Source organism: Phalacrocorax aristotelis, chromosome 2 (assembly GCF_949628215.1).
Source record: "Phalacrocorax aristotelis chromosome 2, bGulAri2.1, whole genome shotgun sequence".
Lineage (NCBI taxonomy): Eukaryota > Metazoa > Chordata > Aves > Suliformes > Phalacrocoracidae > Phalacrocorax > Phalacrocorax aristotelis.
Genome location: NC_134277.1, coordinates 152,702,345 through 152,723,679, shown reverse-complemented (window position 1 = coordinate 152,723,679; position 21,335 = coordinate 152,702,345). Strand labels below are relative to the sequence as shown.

Sequence of the window (21,335 nt, the reverse complement as noted above, 5' to 3'; positions counted from 1 at the left end):
CTGTAAATACCACTAAAACCTCTACACGGCTATAAAAACAACTGCATTGCTATCCATTGCTACTCAGACAACTTGACTACCACATATCTTTCTTCCTATTTAGGCAAAACTGAATTTATTTTTCAAGCAAGATTTCACAAGAAAGCATATGCCGACCTAGGAAATTATTTTATTGCAGATATGTATATAATTCATTCCTTGCAGCCACTCATTTTCAATTCTATTCCAGAACATTAGTCTACAGCTTTGTAGTAGGGGCAGTCAGCTGAGAAGGGAAAGTAAGAGCATGAGGGGCCGGAGAGGGCTTGGCACATCAGGCCTCCTACAGGATTTGGGCAGAAGAATCACAGAGCTTATACAACCTCAGCAGTGATTATCAGATATCACCAGCTGCTGGGAACATGCACAGAAACAGAACTCGAAGCAATTGGGTAGCTTGCAAGTTGAACATGAAGGCATACAATAAGCTGAGACGCTCCCAGAGTTAAGTGCACACAAGAAAATGTGTGTCTGCTTATTTGCCTCAAATACGCCTACAGTTTTTACCGGACCCAATCCACTGAGGAGTGCTGTAAAACACGTATTCTGCTTCTGACTACATTCACATCAACACAAACACTGTTCCCAGCTTTTAGTGGCGTTACTTGTTGTGTAGTGTTGCAACAGATAGCAGAATGCGTCCCTTATGCAACGTAAGGAAAAGCTTTAAAATTCGCACAGAAGTTAGATTTAACAACACAGAAGTTTCACTATATTGCATTTATTTACCGCTTACATTCCAGTTATCCATTACATTTTCCTTAAAAAAACTGGCACTGGTACACATTTTTTGTCACTTTCATTAATATCCTGCAATACATATCAGCCACCTTGTTATTTTTATGTATAAAAATAGAGTAACCTTTTAACTCAGAAAAAACTCTTCTTTTAAAGCCCTGATGCTCTACCATAGCAGTCTTCATTACTATTAAATAAGTGAGCGAACTACTCACTTTCTCCTCCAGATATTTTTTTCTGCACTGATATATTTGTAAATTCCTTTATGATTCCCCATTTCCTTTGTTAGCACGAAGTAATCAAACTAATCCACCATCTGTAAACCTCAGTTGACCAACAATGTCCTTGGGTGTCATTGCACCTTTGTTTGTTTTTTTTTTGACTTTTTTTTCTTAACTTCAGGTCTTCAGATCTACATCTGGAGCATACTGCTTCCTACAGCAGTTGTCAGCCATCCTTCAGCAGCACTCTTTTTGGCTTGTGTGGCCATCTTGCACAGTGATGAAATCTTGGTTCCTATGAGACTAGAATCCTTGTCCTATTCCACCTGAATTTATCACTGAGAAGAATGCATTTAAGTAGCACTTGTGCACAAGTCAGAATTTCTCTATCAGTAATATCAGAAATACTATGATCAGAGGGGTTTTTTCTACAGGACAACAAAAAAGGTCATGGTTTATTAGAGCACTTTGGATGTGGCCTTGCTGCCTCTATGGAAGACAAGAGGAAGAATAAACTCCTTGCATCTTTCCTAAACATGGCATAAATCTGCCCTGCACTCTTGTCTTTTTATGTGAGAAAAAACCTTGGACCCTTGCATACTGCCCAGCAGGCATCTTCTGTGTTGTGACACTGAACCCAACATTCAGTACCTGTTCTATTGTCTACAAAGGTGCTGGATTAATGGTTTCATTTCGAGTGTATGTGTTACCTTGGGGTGCTCCCACAAACATGCTACAAAGGATTCAGCATCCTAGCTCCATTGCCCCAAGTCCTCTCTGGGCAAAACAGAGCCCTAAGAACCCCACCCCCCTCGAATAATTTTATATTCCAAAAATGGAACCATCCTAAGTTCCGGTATCTGAATCTGGGACTGTCTGTATGTTTATCCAGCTTCTGCCTAATCAGAAATACAGAAAGTCAGTGATATATAAACAAAACACTGAAACATCTGTGCTGGTATTGCTTTGCTGGTATTTGTAAATACTTCATTTGGTGCCATTTCATTAACCAGCAGTTAAAGTTCAGTTAGCATTAACTTAAATATTAAATTTCAGCACATGTTGGTGCCCAGTAATTCCTTTAAAAGTGTTTCACAGCTGAGGAACTGTCACTTTTCTTAAAACTGTCATGTTCTCGGCCAAATCCTATAGTTATTTGTGGATGTGGTCGCATATGAATTATGTTCACTACCCTTACGTTCATCTGTGTACATCAACGCGTATGCTTTTGATCCAATACCTTGCAAAGTTCCTGTTTTGACAGTATTTACTATGATAATTTGTAATTCTGTCAATTTCTGCACTTTGCAATTTAGCTACTGCGCTATCTATTCTGGTAGCTGTTTGAAGTGTTTTCTCCTCTCTCCCAGATGAAAAATTGTAGTTTAAACCTTGGCTACTGCTAGCAGCTGCAGCATAAGCTGAATATTGTATTGGCCAGTCATCTACTTGCAGTATTTGCACTCTTACTCACATTTTAGGTTACTTCTGCTCAGTTCATATGCAACAAAAAAGTCAACAAACTTTAAAGACATTTAGTAAGAATACATGGATGGTACACAGGCAGGAAAGTCTAGACTAATCTCCATTTTCCATAATTGTTCAAAAAATAGAACAAAATACTAAGTACTGAGAATTTTATACTCGCAATTAAGATCCTGGTGCCGTTGCAAAATCCACTTCAAATACTTCTAGGCTGGATGCATATTTATACATACACTAAAGAGCAAGCTGCCATTACACCTTACAAATACAAAAATGCTCCTGCATTTTAAACAAAGAACAAAAAATCTCTACTTGCTGTCTTCACCGCTTTTTCAAAAGCTTTGTGTATAAAATAGTTATGTCTCTCACAGCTGCAGAAATCAACCATTATTTCTGACTAATGAGTCTGCCACAGTGGTCAGTCCAAATGGGAAACCAGCAGTTCTGCTGGTAGCTTTGCCACTAAGCTATCCACTCTTCCATTTGTAATATGGAGAAAAGAGAGCAATCTTATTTGTAAGGTGTTTTGACATCTACTCACATATAGGTGTTGTCTTAGTTAGGTATTACTTTCAACACTGGGTAAATTAATCAAGAGGAACATCTTCTGACTCCATTTATTTGCAATTATAAGACTAGGAATCCATTCATCTGCTAAGATTTAAAGCCTTCAAAAGGAGAAATAAAAGACAACTATTTTGTACCTAATTTCAGGGTATGATCAGATCTATTACATGCCAGTGATTTTTACCTCAAGGAATAGACAAATGGGTTGAAATTATTAAAAACTAAAATAAAAAAGATCAATAGAACAACAAACCAGTATAACATTTCTAAATCCATATATCTCACATCAATAAACATTCAGCATCAGAACCTCATATTGTACAAATGATATCTTTAAAAAGGGTACCATTTAACTGGACTCTTCAGAAGGTTCTCAGCAAATCTGTCACGCAAAACTATTAAGGAATCTGACTGGGCATGGAATGAGAGTTAAAAGTAATACTCAAGAAACAAGTCAAGAGGATGGTCAGTTTTCAACTTGACAAATGTTAACAGTAAAGTGCCCTACGGATTTGTACTGAAACAGTGTTACTGTACGTATTTTTTCATCTGGAAAAAGAGACACATAGTCCACTGGCAGCCTGTGGATAACAAAAATTATTACGTCTATTTTCAGGGCTAATGAAAATTGTGAGGAATACCAGAGGCAGAATAAAGAAAGACAAAGGTTGATGATTAGCTCAAAATAATGAGCTGCTCATATACTGCAAAGTTTACTAGGGCTGGCAGTCATAAGGAAAAGATTAATGAGGACTTATTCAGTGCATTCTGGTAAACAAAACCAAAGTATTCCAACTGCACATAACGCTTCAGGATTATACCACCACACAAGACCTGGAGCCGTACTCAAGAAATTGTAACACATAGTTGCAGAAGAAGTTAATGTTGAGGCTATAAGTATGTAGTCTTCACTTTAAAAGACTTAATTATATCCATAAGCACGTAGGGGTAATTTTATGTAGCTTTCGAATTTTGCTCTGATTTATCTAATATAACATATATCCAGTGATAGGATATGGAATAAAATAAACTTATATGGCATAGTAGCCTGTATTATATGCTCCCACAATGGGGAAACATAATGCATTGTAATACCTGATCACTTATTTCGGTCCTATAGCTTTTCTGTACTTCTGACTTCTCCTGTATTTCTGACTTTTCTGTATTGCAACTTTTCCTGTCTGTAGAGATGGTTTGCACTGCAGAATGGCATGCAAACACATGTTTTAAAACAGTGTTAATTGTATCATAAGCACTTCATTTATAAAAAACCCCTATTTGCATAGCAATCCAAATAATTACAGTAAGTTACTTAGGCTGTATTATATTCAGCCTAAGTGAATCACTCAGGTAAAACCTGTAGGATGAATCTTTTATAAAAACAAAGCCAACACCACCTAAGTTATTACAAAAAACTAACATTTTAAACCTGAAGACTTTTCAAACATTACTGCAATATGGTTCTGGGAAAACACTTCACTTCTTAGAAATTAAGTATATCCAAACAAATTTGTATCTTTTCCGATTACGAAGTTTGACTTTCCTTGTTCAGTTCCGCATTGCCAACATGGCATTTATGTCCCAAATAAGATTCCGTAACTGATCCATGATCTGCTTCAGCTGCTGATTCTTCTGTTTCAGTTTCTGTGGGAAGAATTTATTACAAGTGTTTTTTTTTTTTGTGATCAGTTCAAATAGCGCAATCAGAAATTCAGCAAAAGTTACAGTGTTATGAATTGGTACATGGATCTCTTTCTGAGCTGTCTGTGAGCAGTATTAGTGGGATAATACATCCTCTTTAAAGCACACTCTAAAAATACAAGAAAGCCTCAAAAGTTAAGGATCATTCCTAGAGGGTGGATGCTGTTTCTTTTCACAGGAGTCTTTCCATCGAAACGCTTGATCTCTTAAAAAACTGTAGGCTTGTGGGGTTTGGTCCTTTCTTTACAAAGTCCAAAAGATTGCACTTTAAGCATGAAGAAAAAATTCAGGGAGTGGGTAAAGTTATATAAATATATGTTGTATAACTTGGGTGCACAGAAAAATGATGGATTAACAGCAGAAGTTTGAACAAAGCACAAGGTACAGATGAAGTCAGTCAAGCTTTTCTAGCCCTTCTGCCTACGTAGGTCAAAGCTAATGTGCTAAGGAATCCTGACTTGAAACAGATATTCCCAAGCATGCTGAATTCTTTAAAATTATGTATTTGTTTTTGCAAACTGCAGAAGCATTTGAAGGAACAGAACAAGAGCAAACAGGCTTTTATTTGGGTATATAACCAGAACCTAAAAATTATGTCTTCAGAGAAGAAAGATCAGTGCATTAAGACATCGCACAATCTCCCTAACCTTCCATGTTTCACAATAATGCACATATTTATTGTCTGATTTATTCATTTTCCTGCTCAAATCAAAGCTGCCAAGAACTAAGTTAGGTTATTGTTAAAAATACACAGTACGTCCTTCATTTCATTCTGATTTGATGTCAGCCTTCTCACATTAGAGATCAAACTACTTATTCATTAGGGAAGCCACGTTCCAAGTAAAGTGAAAGCACAGGAAAGACTTGCTACCTTCAAAAGAGGACAAACTATTCAAAATGTTTCAGGTTTGATATAACTTTGTTATTTGCGCTACACAAATGGCAATACATTAACAGGGTGGCTCAGATCAGTAATATGACCAAAGTAACTGGAACAGCGATAAAAGGAAGCAACAAAAACAGTCTCCTGATTTTTAATGCAAACAACACACCAGTATTTTTAAGTTGCCCACCTGGCCAGCTGGGAAAGAAGTCCATAGGAAAAAAAGTAAGTCTATTCACTTCAGACCTGTACAAATGGTCTGAGGAATATGGTAATTAGGCTTAGATTACATGGGGAACATAGCACTTTGAGTAAGTGAAATACTCCTGAAGACAGACTTTGGTGGACTCATTCCCTGGAAGCAGACAATGCTCAGTTCCACACTTCTGTGTACTAACTCAGAATTTCTCATCAAGCATTTGACAGACTAAAAAGTATTTTAAAGATAACTGTGCATTTATCTAATGCTTCTTACTTTTCCATTTGCTAATCCAAGACTTCATAGTATACAGCAGAGATCACACTCCAAAAGACAAGACAGAAAACTGAGAAGCATGTAGTTACCACAGCATCCAAATGATAGAACTGCAAGCATCTCCCTACCAAAGCTCATAATGGATGATCTTGATGCTTGAGAAAGCACAAGAGAGATGAGATAAACAAACACGTTCATATCTGTGGCATTTTTAAACATACTTCTGTTTGCCATCCTCAGCATTCAAACTTACAGAAATCAATGAATGTTATATTAGAACTGAGTAGTTTAATGCAAGCTGTTACTGGCTGATACTGAGGGCATGCCATCTCACAATTTTTCAAAGCCTTCACCAACAGAAATGAAGGCTGGAGAGTGATGGTTATTCATGCCACAGATAGAAAGAAGATAGTATTCTCTCTTCATCCATGCCTAATTGTTCTGTTAAATACTGTTACATAGGTGTGTTCACATGAACCTTACATAAATTACACCCAAAAGACTCATTCTGTAAGACTCTTTCATTTCTTGTGCAGGTGTTATGAAACCGTAAATTGCTTGATCTTTTACTTGATGCTAGACAAGAGAACTTTCAAATTGGATTTCATTTGTTTTCAAAGCATCTCTAAAGACAAGAAATATACAACTGTTACTATATTTATCTGAAGATAATTTTAGATCCTTGTCTTCAGTGAAGAGCCATTTTCTTCGCTCTTCTACTTTTTCTAGAGACAGTAAAAACATCTAAGATGAAGCACCATCTCTGGATTGCTAGGCTGAAAAAACAATAAAGAGTGGGAAAAATCCACTTCAGAGAGCATGGTCTAACTGAGATGCATATAGTCATCTTTGTTATCTATCTTTGACAAGCAGTGGTCTACACCACAAAGTACTACACAATTAGTATGTTCAGCACCGCTGGCAGTGCTGGCCTCTGCTTAAGACTTTGCTGAGCCAGTAAGAACATCTCACCTCAGGTCTAACCTTGGAAAGATATGGTGAAATGGCCGCCTTGGGAAAGAGGCAAGTTTTGTACGCAGCTTCTGCAGCAATGACAAGTTTTCGTTAGAACAGATTGCTTGCAAGTTGTCTCCCACTCTTTCCTCCTCCTACTGAAATGACTTAGTTGAACTCTGGGCTGCTTCTTAGGATTAACAGTTGTATAAAACAAGAAAAGGTACTTCATCCTAAACGTACGTTACAGCTTCTGACTTTACCTGTTTTAAGACAGCATGGGAAAGTTACCACGTATGAGGCAGTTTATAATGAGTTTCAGAGATCTAAATTCCCCTTAGATCTGACAGACATGTTTCTGTTAGTACCTCCCTGTCAGAAAAAGGATCAGACTGAAAACCAATCCTAAGGGGTCGTCTTTGGTGATATTAATTTTCAGTGTGATTAACTATCCATTTTGACTGACACTGCAAGTACTATGGCCAGCATGATAGAGTTGGAAAGGACTGTACCTTCCAGTAACCAACCAGACCTTAGTAGGCTTTGGTCAGGTGGGACATTTATGAAAACATGTGCATAAACACAAAACTCACAAAAATGAAACAAAGTGGGATAACCAAAACATACATCAGAAAACAGTTGTCTTTCAAGGAACGCACCATAAAGGTCTTGACGTGTTTCATACGGATTTGGGTTAAATAGGACACAGTAATTTCAACTTTGACCAAAATAAATTTTTTACTTAAACTAATTTTTGGTTCACTTTCATATCATTTGAAATCAGTGCTGTCTAGACCAATCCGCAACTTTCTATCACAGATGTATCAGAACTTTCCTTTGCACCCTATTCCTGTCTCTCTCCTCACTTATGCTCATCTTTCACATTTTCAAACCTAAACATCACTACGAGTCATTATTCTGCACTCAACCCATTTGTTAAAAGTCCCTTCTTCAGGCAATTATAATAGTGTAAACTCTGCAGAAGAGTAAGACTGTATTCCAGCTGATGCCTGTAAAAACATCAAAGGTACCTGCTGTGCTGATGTTGTACAGGTACTACCTTCTGCTTAAGGGGAAAAAAAAAAAAAAGTGTTTCCATCTTGAAAATCTTATATAAAAGACTATTCTCCTGAATGCTGTGCCAGCTAGTTTTACCTGCTCTGTTCAAGACCTGCAACAGAACAGGCCAGAAGTACATCTAAGCATAACAAAGCATTAAATATTAATAATAGCAGTACCTTTACTTGCATAAATCTCAGCAGAATTAAAAGAATTATGTTTACTTTGTTGATTACAACTCTACTGCAGAGAGAACTTGCATCATCATCTTTTTCATGAGCATGTTACTCCTCCTGACCATTAAACTGCTGTAGGAAGTGATTGTTGTAAGTCTTATGAAGGTGACAATGGCCTCTGCTTTTCTGTGTAAGTCAAACCCAAGAAATTTCCACGGAAACGCAATGTTGTGATGGGCGAGAAAACATAAAGCCTGCCCTGGCAATTTATACTGGTTTTTTTTAAGTGAGTCCTTCATAATGAAACCTCTGAAATAAGGAGGTAGAAAAACCTCTTTTTTTTTTTTTTTCCATTCTTTCAGTTTTATAATCAAAAGACTTACAATGTTACATGCACACAGCAGGAAAAAAAAATTATAGAAAAAATGCCTCAACACTTTGCTCAAACTCTCTTAAAGCTGCCAGGTGATGTTGTTCTTATGGCTACTCACCTCATACCAAGGCCCATTTTCCATCATAATAAATTCACATATCCATCTGTTTATAATATTTTTTCAAATGGATAAAAATTATTCATCAAAAATACACTGACCGTTGTGCAATTAAACATTAAAACACTCATTGCTCAATAACTACAGCTTTTCCTGATGATGTCATTCATAGACATAACTGTTCCATCCTTATTAGAAATGAGGGGCTGGGTTTTCTGCCTCTCTCCTCACCTGGCAGCTGAAAGGAAAACTGCTCCTTCTGCACACATAACTCTTTGTTCCTGAAACAAACAGAGGCACCAGTGACAACCTGTGCTCCACTGCACGCACAATACTTTTCACATCTTGAACTAGACAGCAACTGCATGTATCCAGTGCTCTGTTGATCAAAGAAGAGTGTGTTCATTAAAATAGATGGATGTTTGCTTCATACGAATTATTTATCATTCTACAATGAAGTCTGAGGTCTTATTTACTGAGTCCCTTCCAACCCCTACCATTCTGTGATTCTGTGATTACCCTCTAAGCTATGTAGCTTATAACGGAATTATCCATTCCCCAAGGCACTTCATCACCCTCTTCAGTGTTACATCCCCATTCTTAACTTGAAAAATCACACAGATGCATGATCCTCAGTTAGATGGCAAACTAAGTCACACGAACACTATGGATAAAACTGCAGTGCCTACTCTGTCCAGAGACATCTAAGATTCAAGTCCATCACTAAACTTTGTACTGTAACAGTTTCCCACATATTCAAAGGACAGCTATCACCGATAGTAAGGGGAAGAATGAACAACTACCACAGACATTTTGTGGCAAAGACAAGGAAGAGCAGCCTTCAGTTACTTATTCACTACTTACATTAAATCCTTCCTTCTCATTCCCAAATTCCCTGCTTATTCAATACCCACATGGAAGTTATACAATATATAAGCCAGGATTCTTTTAATCTTATTTATCACAATACTGATTCAATCTAAACAGCGCCTAGTCTGCAACGAAAGCAGAATAGCTCAAGGACTCTTCCAGAAAGGGAAGCAGGGGGAAGGGGGGAGAATAACCAAATGTGGTAATGTTACAAAGGTTGTATAATACGCATTTCTACGAGGACAAAAGGGGACAATTGGGATTATACAGACATCTCAACTCATCTTCAAGAAAGGCAAGGAGGGGGATCCAGAAAACTATGGAAGCTACAGGCTGGTTTGCCTAACCCCTGACCCAAGAAAGACTATGCAGCAAATCCTTCTGGAAGTCATGTCTAGACCCATGAATGATAAGGTGACTGGGAACAGCCATCTTGGATTTACCAAAGCAGTGTTGTGCCTGACCAACATGAATTATAGCCTTCTATTGAGAAATGACTGGCTGTGTGGCCAAGGGGAGAGCAGGGGATTTTCTTTACTTTCAGGCTTTTGATGCAGTCCCTCATAGTATCCCTGTAGCGATATTGGAGAGGTGTGGTTTGGATAGGTGGATTATAGGGGTGATGGAAAACTGGCTAGACTATTGGATTCTAAGTGTTGCAATCATCAGTATTAAGACCAAGTGGCATCTGGTTGCTCTTGATACTACAGTCAACATCCTTAATATCCTTATTAATGACTTATCCACACTTAATGACCTAATCACCATATCAAAGTATCAAATTTATGGACAATACCAAATTGGGGTAAGTAGTCAATATACTCAGTGGTAGGATGTCCAATTCAGAGGGACCTCAACAGGCGGGCAAGGCAGGCCAACGCCTATCTCAGGAACTTCAGTTAGAGCCATATCTTACATCTGAGAACAGAAAAAACCTAAGGTCCTTTTTGAAACTTTCTGACAAGTTGAACACGAGGCAGCAGTGGATCGTAGTGGAGACTAACTACACACTGTGCTACATCAGCAAGAGTGTACCTATCAGGTCAAGTGAAATTGTTGTTTTTCTCTATTTGGCTCTGGATAATGATTGTCCAATTTGGGGCACAACACAAAACAGTAACATACTGGAGAACATCTAGTTGGAAGGCCACCAAGCTATATTTTTTCAGTCTCAAGCAGAGAAGGCTAAGGCAGGGTTGCGATGCTGTCTTCAGCTACCTAATACAGATCATAGAAAAGACAAAGCTGGACTCTTCTTGAATGTACACAGCAAAAGGATGAGGGGCAGTGGACCCAAGTTACAACAAAGAAAATTCCAATGTAACGTTAGGAAAACTTTCAAAGTGAAACGTGACACTTCACAAAGGCCCAGAAAGGGTAGAATTTCCATCCTTACAGATATTCAAAATGCTACTGGATATGAGCCTGAGCAACTGGACCTAACTTTGCTGGTTGACCCTGCTTTGAGCTGCGGGTTGAATCAGATAGTCTCCAGACCTTCCATTGAGCCTAAATTCCTCTATGATTCTTCAGATAAAGTTCTCCAAAGAGAAAGACTATTAATTGCAAATTGCTGTAATTTTAAGGACTGAACAACATCAGCTGCAGTGCATAATGGTTTAGTTATCAAAAAAAGCTGAGAGCTAAACTCATAACAGCTTAACCTAAAAGCCTGTCATGTGGACTGTCTTTTCCTCTCTTAGCAACATCACTGTTAAGCAGTTAGCAAAGATTAATTAAGAATATCAAACATAATTGTTTTCTAAAGGGTCACCTGGAATGTCCTAATGATATTTCACGTCATTTCATTTTCACCCAAATTCACCAAGACTACTAATTATGCGATGGTTTTCCTAAGTCCTTCATTTGAAAGCACACCTACAGCATCTAAAAAACCAAAGCTGTACTTGGTCCATTTCTGAAAACAAGCAGTAAAGAAAACTGCTGATAAGGCAGCAACACAGATTAAAGTGTTCTCAGCCTGTGATTTGATATTTTCTGTTGTAAGTCCTGTCAAATATATTAGAAGACCATGGACCCAAGGTGAGCCTGACATCTTGAAAAATTACAGATGATGCTATACTTAGAAGGTAAAAACCCTGAAGACAGAACATTAAAGACTCAAAAAATATGAAGACAAGCAAGGAAATTTTGCCAACAGCTTCCAATTGTTGCAAATAGTAATAAAGTTCAGTGAAAACTGGATCAGGACTTGTATTAGTAGACCAATGCAAATGCTAAACTGATTCTGGAACAGTAAATTATTTATTCCAGAAAAGAGTCAACCACCTCAACAATTTACAACCCAGAAAGCAAATACAGATAAAAGGAATAAGCAACATAAGCTGCAGGAAAGAATTGTTTAGTACAAAAGATAGAGGTAGTCAGTGCTCAACAAATGGTCTGTTTGGTTGTTTTATAATAATGGTGCACTCTTCTTAGCACTGGCAAAAATCCCTTTTGTTTTTAAGCTTAATAGGTTTTATTTAAACCTACAGTTGCCAAATATTACTGAATTGCTAGGACAGAAACGCATTATCTTGTAAACTGATCTATATTTTAAATGAATGGACAAATACTTCCTAGCCAGGGGGAGCACATTAAACTTTCTGACCTAAAAGATAAGTCTGACGTAACAGAATAAATAAATAAGACCAAAAGATGCCACTATACAGTAAACTGACATTGAAAGCTACTGCAGTATTTAGGAACTCTGCTACATCAGTGGGTTCTTCTGCCCCATGAGTGAGATGGTGAGTATAGGAACTATGTGATGGTCCTCCACTGAGGATGCTCCCTTCCCACACAACTGCTGTGGTGAAGCAGAGTTGCTGTGTTTCAGGTCAGTGGTTCCTGAAAGGAGGGACATTTTTGTCCCATTTATGATCCACAAGGTTTATATGATCTACCAGTTTTGGCTGTGCTCCACGCCGCAGGGCAATGTCTTTCACATACAGCCAGAGCCACTAAAGAGATCAGACTGGCTGGGATAGCACATCAAGAAGGGCAAAATTAAGACACCTGTGAAAGGTCTAATAATTCAAATGTCTCGATAGTGTCAAAGTATTCAGTATCGCAATATTGCTTTTTTTTTGTACCAGTAACATGCAAGACTGAAAAAAATGCTGCCTATCACAGCAAAAAGGACTAGGTGAGAGCAAGACAACCAGCTGAACGAAGAAAAGACAGTGGGTCAAGAATATAAAAAGCTTCTTCATCTGTCATGTTGGTTTCCCTGTCACAGCATTTTCATCAACATTTTGTATTACTGAAATTTTGCTGAAATAAATTAAGTAAAATTGAGTTGAAGATGGACGTTACGTACTACAGCGGATTCAAAAGCTGTCAGGAATGCCAGCTAAGAACCAGAGAGGGCTACCAGAGCCCAGCAGCCAGTGCCAGAAATTAGGCCAATTAACCAAACTCTAGTGCTTTCTCTTTGCAAAAATAAGAATTTATTTATTTCTAGTCATAAAAAACCCAAAGCACTTCCTATTTTGTAATGTATTGGAATTTGAACTTTGAAACTGCTGGCAGATGTGCTTATACAGCTAGAGAGAGACAAAAGAAAAACTTTAGTGCACTTCCAAAACCAAGAAGTTTAAATTTCTTTCGCAGCAGTTATTAAATATCTGTCCACAAAAATACTACAGAAAGTTCCACTATCTTCTGAGGATTTACTGTGGAAAATCTGGAAACTAGGTCTAGATTTTAAGTGTAAATACAGGATTTCAGACTAGATTTAAGTGAATGTCTACATACATTCTTAATCACCAATTTGCTGCCAATGGTCCTGTAACACCATCAACCTTTTTAAGGTTTAAAACTTACCATACACATTTATGAAATTCTTTTCACAAGATCACACCAAGGAGGTTTAAAAACATATTAGCATACAAGTACAACAACAAGGGCAAAAAAAATGTCATTAAACTATCAAAACCACAGCAAATATGGACAGTTAAGCTTATTAACACTTAAAGAGTGCAAATAAATGTGCATAAATTCACAGTACAACATTACATACAATATAATATATACAACCCTGCTACATCAGCACTGAACAGAAAGAATACAAACAGGACAGCTGACAACTGCTTTTCTCTAAATTCACGTAGTCCCCATTTTCTTCTGAACAATATATGCATGCATTTTTCTACACAAATGGGTTAAGGAAAATTCGGTACGTCTCTAATTGTTGAAGACAAATTAAAATATTGGAAGTATTTTAGAAGCTGAAAATCCACCAATTATTCTTTCCATAAAGAAATATTTTACTCATTTATTTCCTTTGGTTATTTTTGTAATTATGCCTCCTTTTTACCACACATTTACGGATATTACAGCTACAGAAATATTTAATTAATCCTATATTTGTACTTTACAGATTAAAGAAACAATGTTCAAAATTGTGGTTTAGCAAAACTATATCTTTTTAATCTCAATATTATATTACCATTTACTACAGCATATTTATTTTTAGATTTGAATCCATCTTTAGTAATTGTATTCAATTGCATACTGCCACCCCAACTGAAAATTTAACAGCATCTTTATCATACATAGCATATTTTTTCTCTGAATGTGTCAAAATTCAGTACATGGTACATTTAACAAAAGGAATGGTCTTCCCCAGACTGTCAAAATACAGGAAGTAGCCCTGAAAATCCTTTACCAACTCATTTGATTGTGATATTGTTTACACGTCTGATGTTCAATACCCATTTTTTTAATGCCTAAGGTAAGTTTTGAAAACGAAGTAAGTTCAACAGGCACTTTACCTCAGACTGTACTGTCAATATCTAATGAGTGAAGCACAAGCATAATACACCATATTCAGAAGAATATATATTGATTTAAAAAGAGGCACAAGTTAAAACTGTCAGGAAATCTAAACTCTACAGCCAGAGGTATGGCTAAAAAAACTGCTTAAAATGTAATTCTGAAACAGTTCATTTCAGAACAGTTTGATGGTAGTCATAACACATGCTGCATTTAGTACAGCAGTCTAGAAATTTAAGCTTTGTAATGACAAAGTGACAGTTTTATGCAAACTAATTTCAACTTTGTTACCTTATTTACTTCCATGATTTCCCTTCTCTCTTCACTAGCAAAACGAAGCTGACTGGCAGCACCACGATCATCGTGCTTGGAGCCGTCTTCTTCAACATAAGGAATAAGTTGCTGCGAGGACAAGAAACTTTAGATTAAAAAAAAAAAACAAACAACAAAACAAATGAAAAATGAAGAAAAAAACCCCTAAAAACAGGAGATCATAAGGCACTAACATTTTCTGCAAAGGTTCAAACTTCCCAAGAGAAAGTGCAGACAGGCTTACTTCATCACCTCAAACCCCAAGGCCTTGGAATGACCTCAGTTGGTTCTTCAGGAAAATTATGTGCTTCAAAAAGACACGAACCCACATATTACCATGCCTAGACCTAAGCAATTTCACAACTACAGGCAGAACTGAGTCTTTAAGTTTTAACATGTTTATCACAAGTAATCCTTGTATTCTTCAACTCTGTAGATTGTGATTTTAAAATTTACTATTCCACACTATGACGTACCACAAACATGAAGCTATCATTATCATAAAGTATTTCAGTGGCATACTAAACATAATTATGACTGGCTTTATATAGCTACTTGGTTAATACTCTAATTATGACTTGCTATTTTAGTGGGCCTCTGTTTGGCTATTCTTAAGACCAGGCCCAGAGTTGCTTAATAGGAGTTTTGGTATTAGAATTTCCCACTGTGATCTCTTCAGGCATATAGTGCACTACCTTTTTTGTAAGCTTCTACAAAGCCAAAACTCTTTGATAAAGAATTTCTGAATTAATATTAATGCATGTTCCCTTCCTAAAAAAAAAAATAAAAAGAAGCAGTAAATATACTAGATACAAAACAAACACATGCTTCTGTGAGAACACTCCTAAGCTACGAACATCTTTGTCAAAAATAAGTATAAACTGTAACATTTTATACATAGCATACATCCACAAAGCTCACAGTCTATTGTTGATTTTTCTGTCCTGAACTGAGGAAAGCTAAAGTAGTTGATAGCAAAATTACATCCTTGTTCACATACACATTACAGACAAGCAAAAGACTAGTAACTGATGCAAATGAGCAAGAAGACATTAGCTTAAAAGTCAGGAAGCAAGTTCCTCATCACATGCGTATTAACTTGTTACTTAGTTTGGGGTGTAATATTATCATAGAATCATTTAGGTTGGAAAAGACCTCTACGATCACCAAGTCCAACTGCCAAGTCCACTGCTAAACCATGTCCCTAAGCACCACGTCCAAATGTCTTTTTTGAACACCTCCAGGGATGGTGACTCCACCACCTGTCTGGGCAGCCTGTTCCAAGGCCTGACCACTCTTTCAATGAGGACATTTTTCCTAATATCCAATCTAAACCTCCCCTAGCACAACTTGAGGCCGTTTCCTCTCGCCCTATCGCTAGTAACTTGGGAGAGGAGACCAACACCCACCTCGCTAAAACCTCCTTTCAGGTAGTTGTAGAGAGCGATAAGATCTCTTCGGCCTCCTTTTCTCCAGACTCAACAACCCCAGTTTCCTCAGCCACTCCTCATAAGAATTGCTCTTTAGACCCTTTACCAACTTTGTTGCCCTTCTCTGGAAACGCTCCAGCACCTCAATGTCCTTCTTGTACTGAGGGGCCCAAAACTGAACACAGTATTTGAAGTGAGGCCTCACCAGTGCTGAGTACAGGGGCATGATCACTGCCCTGCTCCTGCTAGCCACGCTATTCCTGATACAAAGCATTCAGCAGCATCCTTCAGCATTCTGATAGAAAACTTACTTTGATTTAACCTACTGAAAATTTAATTTCCTTGCATACAAAAATTTTTGTAGGCCTTCCTTATTAAACTTATCAAAATGGACAAAAACTACCACACTAAACTCTGCCATGAAAATGTAGTAAAGGTTAACAACTTACTATTATTTAATTTAATTTCAATTAAACTAAATTTTTATTTAATTCATTTTATTTTTCATAAAATTCAATTGAACAAGATTCAACTGAATTAATCAATTTCATTTAAGCATTAAGTTGCTTAAACTAGCATAAAGAAGAAGTAGTGTGGCTGCTAAATACTCTCGGAAAAAACTCCTCTCTCTGATGGAAAAATTACGTACCACTCAAAGTAGAACATTTCCTTTGAAAACCTCCAATCTTTCAGAAAAGCTAGTAAGAAAAAAAAAAGCAACGAAGCAAAGAAAAGCAAAGAACTACACTTAATACACAAATTAAGCAGGAAATTCAATCAATTTAATCTGAAGCCAGATCTGCTTCACAATTATCTCTTGCCTTGCTATGCTGGTTAACAGAAAGTTGTTAAGAATACCTCTTACATGGGTAATACACATCAACAAAAAATATAAAAACATTTATATCAATAATAATAGACTAAGTAATACTAGTAGGTGTTGACTTCTCTTGACTGTGTAAAAAAAGAGATTTGTTGATATTCTTTAAAGATATGGTTAGAATCTCAGTCATTAAATAATATGATTGAGACTATAATTGAAAAGCTGAAATAAGAATTTAAGAAAACTGACCCAAGAGGAGTAGTGTGCCACTCTCATTCACCCTAATAAAACATGAGGAGGCAGGCATTCTATTAAATTCAGAGCAGGAAAGACTTAAGTAGATAAAAGAAAAAAGAATTCCAACTATCAGCACAAAACTCTGCTTTGCATAACATATCAGTGAGACTTTGCATTAAAGAAGTTTAAAGGGACTAGTAATTTTTTTCTATGGAGGTTCTTTTTCATCCTGGTAACAGTTAAAAAAACTGTGAAAAGAAACCTCATCCCAAGCATATGTGAAAACAAGACATGTCAAAAGCTTTTAAAGGGGACACAAGTATTGAGCTATCACACACAAACCAACAAACCATGAAAAGGTTTTATTTTCTTTTTTAATTGGGAAGTCATCTTACTCCCCTGCTTCTCTAAGGTTTCCAAATACCTTTCTCTGAAACACATGGCTACGACTGTTGACAGAAGTACATTAGTAGCCTAGAATGGACTCCTTTGCTCCTATTCAGTGAAGAGATTAAAATAAAAAATATAGTGCTTAACTGATTAAAACTCAATGGATGATCAGAAGTCCATTAATAGAGTTGCCTCAGAATCCAGAGGTCAACAATTGAAGAACTTCACAGTTCTGGTTAATATAGAGCTATAGTAAATCACAACACAAAACAGGCTTTAAGAGCATTATTAGGAATTAGAAACAACTTAACTTAGGAGGGGGGGAAAAAAAAGACATTTTTATTTTTACCAGGAATAGCATTTTTATTAGGAAAAACTTTGGCCAATCATACTTGCTGGAAGTCTCATGCTGTTCACTTTTACACCACTACTGCACGTTCAGATTTGATTCACATTGGCTCAGCAGGTTAAGCATAACTGAGTGAGGGAACTATGGAGGCACAGACTGATGGCCAGAGCAAGGAATAATGCGTATTACTCAGGGAGCCAGGCTGGCAGATGAGAGCTTAAATCAGACTTTTTCCCCCACCATAACCACCTCTTTTAGAAAAATTTGCCCTGACTCTTTTGACTCTTTTTTTCCTAGTGGAAACAAATTGGTGAATGTTCTAAGAAGCCCAAGCCAAAAAGCTAACATTTTAAATGCAGTTTGATTTCAAAACTGGATCCCTCCCAACTGGTGAGAATTGCTGATGCTAACGTAAAAGTTTCACAATCTTTCAACCAACTCCAAATAACAAAGAGAATTCAGTCCACTGAACAATTCCAGTCTCATTTAGAACTTGTTATGGTCTCCTGCAACTCAGGAGAATGGACGATATGCTAAGCAGAGAGTAGTTATTCTGATTTGTAATTTATATACGAATAAAGACACTTACTTCTATTGGAACAGGATCGAGGCCAGCACAGTTTTCATTGCATTTGTCATAGACTAGTCTCAGTTTCCTGAAGAGTATTGATAGCTGACGGAGATGTTCCTGCAGCTTTCCCAGTCTGTCTTGATATGTTCCAGTATGATAAGTAACACCGTTCGGTAACTTGGAGAACCAAAACCCCAAAACGTTAAAAATATTATGTTAAAGTTTCCGTCACATAAAATAAATAAACTAAAATAAATCAGAGGGGTTTTGTACATTTTAAAATAAGACACACTATCCCCACATAAATCACTGAAATTTCTACTTTCTTTATCAGCAGAATTCTGCATTTTATCTGCTCATCTGATGTGTCAAATCACGGCTGCCAAACACCTTTATGTAGTCTACACTTTGGTCAGTCCCTCTGTAACTCTTTTCAGTGAACGTTTTCAAAACGCTTAAGCAAGACACTGTTGTTATCTGTTATGACTATCACACTTTGAGACTTTGTGTCTCAATGCCAGGTCACAATTCAGAGACACAATCAAAGTGAATTCAAAGTTAGCAAACTCTAAGTACATATACCAATACCTAAGATAATTACACAAGGAAACTGCCAGAGTCATGAAAATACAGAGGGAACAGGAGTGATTATCTTCTGCTCTCAAGAGAGAAACACAACAAATGTCTGCATGTTTTCTCAGTGTCCACTTTAATAACAAAAAGAAATGTCAAAAAGTTCTAGGTGGAAAATATTACAGAAAAAGATCAACGAAAATTCCTCTAAAATTACTCCCCAGATGTTAACAAAAACAGAGAAACATAACCAGCATATAAACAGACTTCACTATTCATAAAGGAAAACCAGATATTAAGTGTATTTAGAATTTATTTAATGTAGGATCAATAACAATTCAGCACTCCTGAATTTTCTCCATCTTCACTTAATGTATAGGAGTAAGCAAATATATTAAGAGTAGTATTCACTTCTCCAATCAAGCCCCCTTTTCAAAGCAGTTTGATCCAGTTACCTATTTAAATGCCCTAAGCTATCTCCTGTGCCTACATACACTGGCGGCTGGTGGTAAAACACAGGAAGCTGAGGACCATGTTTTTATTACCAGCTGCCAGTATGTGTAAAAGTTATTTCTTACCTGCATGTTCCTCAGTAACTGGAAGATTTCCATGGTTCGAAATACAATGTCCTGCACAGTCTCTTGGCCAATTCGGCAGAGAGAAGCTGTATTTACCTCCCGGGCCGCTTGAGCCTGCGTCCCTGCGAACGCCCCAGGCGGCATGCCTGCCCCGGCGAGAGGGGGCGTGGACATCCCTCCGCCGTAACCCGTCCCGCCGAGTCGAGCTGCACAAGGAAGTTAAGACGGGATGACTGAGTACTTGGGGTCTGTCATAATAAACACACTCCTGTACGGTGGCTCTACGACTCCTTTTCCCCATACGTGGTCCTACCCAAGACAAAACCGTCCAAACGACAAGAGCCGGCCCGGTGCTGTACCTGGTTTGTGCACCCCTGCCTTAGCCCCTGCGGCCTCGCTGGGCCGCGGGTGCTCCTCACGGACCCGGCCTCAGAGCCGTCACCAGGAGGCCCCCGCCTCCGCCAGGGCGCACCGACGGGTCGTTCTGCCCGGCTCCAACGCGCGAGGGCGGCAGCGCTGCCGCTGGGCCCCTGCGCCTGCAGAGAGCGGCCTCAGGCACCGCTCACCCGCCCAGCGGCCGGTGGGACAGGGCACGGGCGGCGGCCCGGGACCCGCGCACCCACCCGGGACCCCGCGCACCCGCCCCGGGAACGCCCCCCGACACCCCCCCCCCCCCCCCGGGCGGCGGCGGTGCTCACGAGGGACCGGGACGCCGCGTTGCCCTGGAAACCCACAGGCGGAAGCACTCGGCGGCGCCCAGGTAGCGAGGCGGAAGTGGCGTTCCGGCAGCCGCCGGGGCGTGGCGTGACGTGAGGGGTGACGGGAGCGCCGGAGGTGCGGCGGGGAGGCGGCGCCGTTGTGGGGGGGGAGGTGTGTCCTCCGGGCTGCCCGCGGAGCCCCGCCGGGTCCGCAGCCTCGCGGGCTTGGTGCCGCACCGCTGCCCGCCGCTCGCCGCCACGGGACCCACATTCAAGGCCTTGCTCGGGAGGTTGGGTCGTTTTTCTGGCTTGCTGAGTCGGGTGAGGGCTTACGGGCAAGTCAGCATCGCAGGGTGGCAGCCCGCAGCCCTGCGTGTGGTGCGTTGAGGTTGGAAAGTTAGGTCAAAACCTTAGCGTGTTCACACGAGCCACACCACCCCCATAATGAAGGTGAGGGTTTGGACATACCATTTATGGAATCACAGAATCATTAAGGTTGGAAAAGACCTCTACGATCACCAAGTCCAACCATCAGCCCAACACCACCAGGCCTCCTAAACCATGTCCCAGAGCGCCACGTTTACATGTTTTTTGGAACACCTCCAGGGATGGTGACTCCACCACCTCTCTGGGCAGCCTGTTCCAAGGCCTGACCACTCTTTCAATGAGGACATTTTTCATATTATCCAATCTAAACCTCCCCTAACACAACTTGAGGCCGTTTCCTCTCGCCCTATCACTAGTAACTTGGGAGAGGAGACCAACACCCACCTTGCTATAACCTCCTTTCAGGTAGTTGTAGAGAGCGATAAGATCTCTTCGGCCTCCTTTTCTCCAGACTCAACAACCCCAGTTTCCTCAGCCACTCCTCATAAGACTTGCTCTTTAGACCCTTTACCAACTTTGTTGCCCTTCTCTGGACACACTCCAGCA

The 21,335-nt window shown here is 38.9% G+C and overlaps 1 protein-coding gene across 3 annotated transcripts; it reads right to left on the bottom strand.

The window, feature by feature from the left end:
• Positions 1 to 740: 740 nt before the first annotated feature.
• On the bottom strand, positions 741 to 20,524 carry MED30 (mediator complex subunit 30). 3 transcript variants are annotated; one of them, XM_075085642.1, is made up of 5 exons: positions 20,439 to 20,524; positions 19,705 to 19,910; positions 18,572 to 18,730; positions 14,733 to 14,843; positions 741 to 4,694 (listed from the first exon to the last, which is right to left on the bottom strand). In XM_075085642.1, exons 2-5 carry the CDS (start codon positions 19,876 to 19,878, stop codon positions 4,599 to 4,601), a joined length of 540 nt encoding a protein of 179 aa, XP_074941743.1. In that variant the 5' UTR covers positions 19,879 to 19,910; positions 20,439 to 20,524; the 3' UTR covers positions 741 to 4,598. The 3 variants fall into 3 exon arrangements, with proteins under 3 accessions (XP_074941743.1, XP_074941744.1, XP_074941745.1); XM_075085643.1 differs by having other exon boundaries at positions 20,403 to 20,499; XM_075085644.1 differs by lacking the exon at positions 20,439 to 20,524 and adding an exon at positions 20,064 to 20,180.
• Positions 20,525 to 21,335: the final 811 nt, after the last annotated feature.